General features: G+C 48.0%; 1 protein-coding gene across 1 annotated transcript; it reads right to left on the reverse strand.

Annotated features, from left to right (window-relative positions):
- Window positions 1-18: 18 nt before the first annotated feature.
- CSUI_010977 (uncharacterized protein) lies at window positions 19-6,553 on the reverse strand (the record flags this gene model as incomplete). Its single annotated transcript, XM_068071078.1, has 2 exons — window positions 4,695-6,553; window positions 19-4,138 (listed from the first exon to the last, which is right to left on the reverse strand). A coding segment is annotated over exon 2 (1,551 nt), but the record flags the coding sequence as incomplete, so codon positions are not given.
- Between the last annotated feature and the right edge of the window lie 52 nt (window positions 6,554-6,605).

Consider the following 6,605-nt stretch of genomic DNA (forward strand, 5'->3'; position numbering starts at 1 on the left):
CTCCTCCTCCTCCTCCACCTGTTCTTCTTGTAGCCGAACTCGAAGATGAAACCATACCTCCACTCGTACTGCCTTTGACATCACCCCCACCTCCTACCCCTCCACTGAAGCAGGTGCTGTGATGGGGATCATCTTTCATGAGTTTCCCACCTCCTCCTCCGCCGAGGAGGACCTTATTCGGATTGTAGCTCCCCCCTCCTACTCCATATTGATGAGAGGACGAATGCTTTGTCTTCTGTCCGCCATATAAGAAAAGCTGTTGTTGTTGTTGCTGAGCCGCTACAGCATTCGCAACGGCACGTTTGATTTCCTTCTTCNNTCTCTTCTCAGAGTTGGATGCGACCGCAGCAGCCGCTGCCGCCGTCACAGCTGCGAAGAGAACATCTCTCTGTAGATTCTGGAGTTGTTGAAGGTTTGTAGAGGTGGAAGAGGTTTGGTTAAGAAGATGGTGGTGAGATGGGGTGGGGTTGGTACTATTGCCTCCTGACGAGGAGGAGCCCTTACTACTACTATGATGATGATGACCGCCACTCCCGCCACCGCTTCCCTTCTTATGAGACGGAGGATGCTTCCCACAGCCTAGACATCGAGTATGACCTGTATAGACTATAGAACATGTTTTACACTTCCATGTATATCTTGGAGTAGCACCTTGAGATGAAGCTGTTACTGTCGTACTGGTATTCGTAGTCGTTTGTGTCGTGCTTGATAGTCCACTGTTACCTCCTCCTGTTGCTCCTCCTCCTCCTTGTTGTTGTAAGGAGAGTAATATAGAAGATGACGAGGGAACTCTTGAAGATGAAGTCCCACTACTACCTCCTCCTGAAGGTGGTGGTGGTGGAGGTATGGCTACACCTCCAGCAGCACTATTATTACTGCCTCCAGTACTGCTGCCAGTCCCTCCTCCACCTCCTCCTGATACATTCATCATACTTCCTGAGGGGTTGTTGTAGAGCTGCGAAGAAGCTGTTGTCGGATTAGGTCGAGGTGTTAATGCTGTCCCTCCTCCAAGATTTCTTTCTTCACCACGTTCTCCTCCTAATAGATGATGACTATGGGCCGCCTTCCCTCCGCTCTTATTACTACGACTGTGATTTCCACTCGCCCCAGGGGTAACCGAACGATTATGGTTGAGAGTTGTTGAGGAAGACGACTGATGGTGCTGCTGCTGCTGTTGTGTTAATGCACTCGTGTCTTGAAGAGTCGTAGTACTAGTAGCAGTAGTAGAAGAGATACCTCCTGAACCTTGGACCGCGTAATCTCCACCTGCGGAAGGATCACCCCCACCAAGTCCTATATGTGAAGAAGATAGGATAGCAGCACTCCCAGATGGACTCGAACTACTAGTACTACTACTACTGCTGCTAGTTGTCGTGCTATTGACGCCTGCTGCAAGTTTCTTAATGGCCCTGACAAGATCACCTTCAGAATACATCAGAGGCGAGCCACCTCCACCCACACCACTACTACTCCCACCTTGTTTTCTCTGGTGTTGTTGCTGAAGCTGTTGACTTAGCTGGAAATGAAGTTGTAAGAGAGCTACCGTATCTTGTTCTTCCGTCGACTGCATGGTTGATGGAGACGAAGTTTAGAGAAGTGATTGATCGAGGATGTAGAAACAGCGGCGATAGGAGAGAGGCTGCGGAAGAGGATGAAGAAGACAGAAACGACGAAGAAGGAATAAAAGGGGAGATATTCGACTGAAGGCTCCGACGAATTTGAAGCTGTTCTGTTGTCCTGATAGGGCTATACAGTCGGAAGAGAGATACCGGCGGAAGAATGACGAGATCACACAAGGACGCTGAGACACCTACTCGTAATCTAACATACAATGACGGATGGCAGGCAGGTGAATAGGACGCCGAAGGGAAAGACCCGAGCAAAGAAAGAACACTGTCCGTTATCACGGAGGGAATGAAGGGAACTTGGATTGCTGAGATTTGGAAAGAAACTAAGCCAGTCACGCTGTTGCTGAGAAGGAATCAGCGATCTACCTACGTAGGGAAAGAGCTCTGGAGTCACAGGGGTCATGCACCTGCTCGACGGAGTGTGCTGACTGGTCTTCAAAAGGGATTGCCAGAGGACTCTTGTGCTAAGATGAAGAAGATAGAAGTCTCCAGAGAAGGAACCAAAGATCCCATGCGGACGCGAGCACTGACGAGGAGAAAAGGATGAAGGAAGGAGAAAAGAAGGACCTTAAAAGAAGATGAAGAAAAACCAACGCAAACAGCACCACAGTCGTCCCAGCGCGAGACTCGAAAGTGGTCTTTTGTATGCGGAAGAGAAAATGATAAGAACCAGTGTCAAAGGATGGCTGATCAACTTGTGACGTCAAAAGGAGAGAGGATGAAGACGACCTGAGCCGAGAATGGCGCGGTGGGGAGGTGATTGACTGCGATAGATCTTCCAATCGATAAACTGCTTCTCACTACGATCAAGACTCCTACTATTCAGGTGTACGTACATACACCCCACCACGGATCAACAAAAGATGACAACTGAAGTTGGGTCACCGTTGTCTTGAACCAACCGGAAGGTTAACTCTTCGCATGCATGTATCTGTCGCATTGTATATAAGAAGCTGGGGATTTGCCTATATTTCGCGCGAATGATGATGATGATGATGCACATGGATCAACGAAAAAAAAGCAACGTCGACAGAGAAGGAAGGAGCCACCTCCGGAATCTTCCTCCTCCTCCATTCACCTCTCTGACCCTCAAGAGTATGTACTCGTACTCACTCAATAGAAAAGAACAGAACAACAACAATCTGACGCATGCAAGGAGTTCTGTTGAAGAGAGAAAGAAACACGGACATGAAGGACCGCTCGCTTTTAGGAGAAATGGTGGTCTGGGAAGGAGGCGGACAAGAGAGGGCGACGTGCAGAATCTCTACTAAAGATTAAAAGAAAGACCGAACCAAGCATCGATCGCTGTCGAAGTGTCATATGACGTAGGAAAGGAAGTAAAGGCGAGGAAGCAAGCAGAGAGAGATGAAATACCATCAAGACACCTGCCGTTACCAGGGACGATCAACGAACAACAAGAAGAGCTCGGTGAAGGAAGTTCATACAAGTGGTAGTAGTCGTAGGGGGGGGAGAATGATAGCTAGCCCTCAACCCTCAACGGACTCGTCAACAACAGGGGACACCGGAGAACAACCGTGTTCCCTTGTAAAGGCGAAGAGGAGGAGAGAGAGAGGAGAGCAAAAAGAAAGAGAAACAAATCCGCGTACAAGACGACGACAGTCTGTCGAAGAGGAGGGAAACAGAAAATCCGAAGGAGAACAAAGGAAAGGAAACAATGACGCCTGGTGTCCTACAAACCATAAATTATAAATACCTATGCACACACTCAATTGCAGTGTCAGGGGAGGTGGGGTGTACATACACTTCATATGAGTGTGCGTACTACACCTGACCACGAGGTAGACCTCCTTAAGAAGCCAGACGACAAAACAAAAGGACGACTACGTCCCTTGAACCTCTACCCACAGACAAGATGGACGGTGTATATACACCTTTAGGAAGAACCCAGCTTTGTTCCCCTCTCTCGAAAAGAGACAATGCCCCACGTGTGAATGGCTAGCTACGCGTTGAACTACCACGACCACTGCACCTTAGAAAGGAGAAATAAGCCTAACCACCTTGCTTCTCTCTCTCTTTCCTGCCGGAAAATGGTGCTGATGTATCTATTCTTGCTCCCCCTCTTCTTGTTTCTTTCTACGGAAAGATTTCAGAAGAGTTCTTCATTACAAAAGCCCGTTGGGACACGCGACTCTCGTGTGTGCGAGCAACCACTGTCGCGCTATGTACACATGTATAGATGTATGTATGAGAGAGTATCGACTGTTCCCCACCCTCGACACACAGGAAACCGCCAAACCTCTCTTTCTATTTCTTTTTGACTCTTCCGTGCTTTTCTCAAACTCTCGCTTCCATACATATAATGGTAGGCTAACAGTGAAAGCAATTATAAACCTGATTGGTGTTTGCCTGTCTTTTCGTTCCTCCTCTATTTGAAAGAAGAAAAGGAAGGACGAGGGAGAATGGAGACTGCACTAGGATGGTAAGAAGGATCTAAAGTCGACGTCCCTCTGAAACCTCGAGAAAGACGGAAAGAGGGGGAGAGAAGAAACCTGTAGAAAAAGTTGACACACAAGAAAAGAACACCCAGACAGAAACGATTCAGTCTCCTCCTCTTCTGCTCGGAAATGAGAAGCCGAACATGTGGAATTGTGGATGGCGGGGATGAAAGCCTACAGTGGATGCATGCAGACGGTGGATGGCAGTGACGACTATTGATGAGAAGAGAGCTAAAGCCTGAGCGAGAAAGACACAAGCAAAAGACTAGACCTGCTTTATGCTGGTCAAAAAAGACTAAGAAACCCACCCTCGTCTCTTCTTACCCGGATGAAAATAACACACACGGAAACCACATGTACATTCATAGATAGAGAAACCTACGAGGCATACATAATTCTATCGAGAAAGATAGACGTGTCGAACGTCTATACACCACCAGACCTATGCGAAACACCATCATGAGCTGCGGCCTAAGATGATATCATCTCTACAGTTGTTTTTTCCTGTTATGAACATCACCCTCGTATTGGGTAGAACATGAGAGAAGACCGACAGATATATCTGACTCCTCTCCCCGTCGCACACCCGATAGGCTTCAGGTGGACGTACCTTGCTATATGTCTGAAGAGAAACCAAAGAGAAGAATCATCACAATAGAAAACCTTTCCGCTTCTCGTTATTCTCTTTTGTGTTTTCTTTAGCTTCGCGCGTGTGTAAACAAGATGCTGACCTCCGGGCACGGGAGCCGTCTCATCCCTGTGAAATCTTCGCCCCTTTTAATCCATCCTCTCATGAACGGGAAAACGTAACCTTCGTCTTTGTCTTCTACAGAATTGCCTCACACTCTTTCTCATTCCACCGATCACGTCACAGTCGGGGAATCTTTCACCCTCATACACAACGGAGTGAAGTAAGGAGAAGAATGAAGAACGATAGCACCACTGTATTCAATGGTATAAGGAATGATCGAGAGAGATTCTACCAAGTGCAATGAGGAAACCGCTGCTTACCCCTACCATCTGTATGACCGGAGCTTTCCTTAATACCTAGTACTGCTACTACGGGCACTGAACTATACACCAGGGCGGTGTCTGTACACACACCTCGCCCATCTCACAACTCTTCCTATAAAGACATCCGTGAGAAAGAAAAACACGACCCCCCTGGGCGAGACAGGACGTGCGTTCAATTGTTAAAGAGACTGCGTAAGCAGAACAAACCGAAGGGGCCGCCGGATGGAGGAACAAACTGAAGGGACTTTGAAACCAACAACTACTGATACACCCCAACGCGCGCGAGAGAGATTTCTCCTCTTTGCGTGGATTCCCCGCAGAGACATGAATAAAGGATGGAGAATGAACCGATCTATTGTTAACTATCTTTCTCCACTGGGGAAGAGAAGGTCACTTGAGGGAAAAAACCGCGAGGAGGCAGAAGAACCATTGAAACAAAAAAGGATTAACAAAGACAGTGATACAAAACGAGGTCTTCCGCCTCTATCTCTCAAAAGCAGCAGCACCTTCCTTTTACCCACCACCCCCCTCAACTGAGTGAGGAGGTCTCCTGGAAGAAAACTAGAAAGAAGAAGAGACGATGAATGGATGACAAACTCATCTCATCTCCTACTTGGGACAAAATCAACCAAAACCAATTAGAAGAAAATGTGCCCCACATGACTTTTTTCCACACAGGGGAAAAGCAGCAAAATCACTACGCTATGTTCAAAAATCAATTCATTTACACATGGACGCAAGCAAATGCGGGGGAGGGAGGAGGAGTCTTGTCATCGGCCCGCTTCCGTTTCTGTATCCCAGACCAACTCGGGGTGTACACACACCTCAGCATCGACTGCCCGGTGGAACGAGCGCTTGTCGCACACACACACACACGTACCACGCATACGACAGTCGGAAAGCGCGGGATAACGGGCGCGCACTTTCCAGGTGATCCACCTGGAAAGTGCGAGGGGGAACGAGGAGGGCCAAACAAGCGGTGAGGAAAACGACGTGGAAAAACAAAGCGGCACCCACAAGCAGCTTTCTTCTCCTTTACCGAAAAGGCTTCCCTCTAAGAGAAAAAACACACACACAACGTCACCCCCTAAAACCGTACCGCAACCATGCGATGTTGGAAACACGGGATGGCCGGTCAGTCGCGATCACTGATGGATTGGCTCGTCGGGCTCTGATAGAAAACAAAGAGAAAAAAAGAAGAAAGAAACGCCTACACAAAGCGAAAACAGAGAGAATGTCAGCACCTGAGGGGGGGGGGGATTTGAAAGAAGAAATAACACGGGAAGAATGAGTGCTCTGCGTGAGGAAAAGACGATTGAGAAAGCCCTGTATCCTTTCTTTTCTCTCACACTAACACAAGAGACTAGAAATAAAGTAGAAAGACTCATGTACTGTTTTTGTAGGTGAGACTAGTCTGTTTCCTAGGCGTCAGCCTACGTGTAGGAGAGGCCTGGTAGTACTAGGGTTGGAGTAGGAAGCACGGAGTAGCACAGCACCAAAAGTGAGC

The sequence above is a fragment of the Cystoisospora suis genome (genome assembly GCF_002600585.1).
Source record: "Cystoisospora suis strain Wien I chromosome Unknown contig_9139, whole genome shotgun sequence".
Lineage (NCBI taxonomy): Eukaryota > Apicomplexa > Conoidasida > Eucoccidiorida > Sarcocystidae > Cystoisospora > Cystoisospora suis.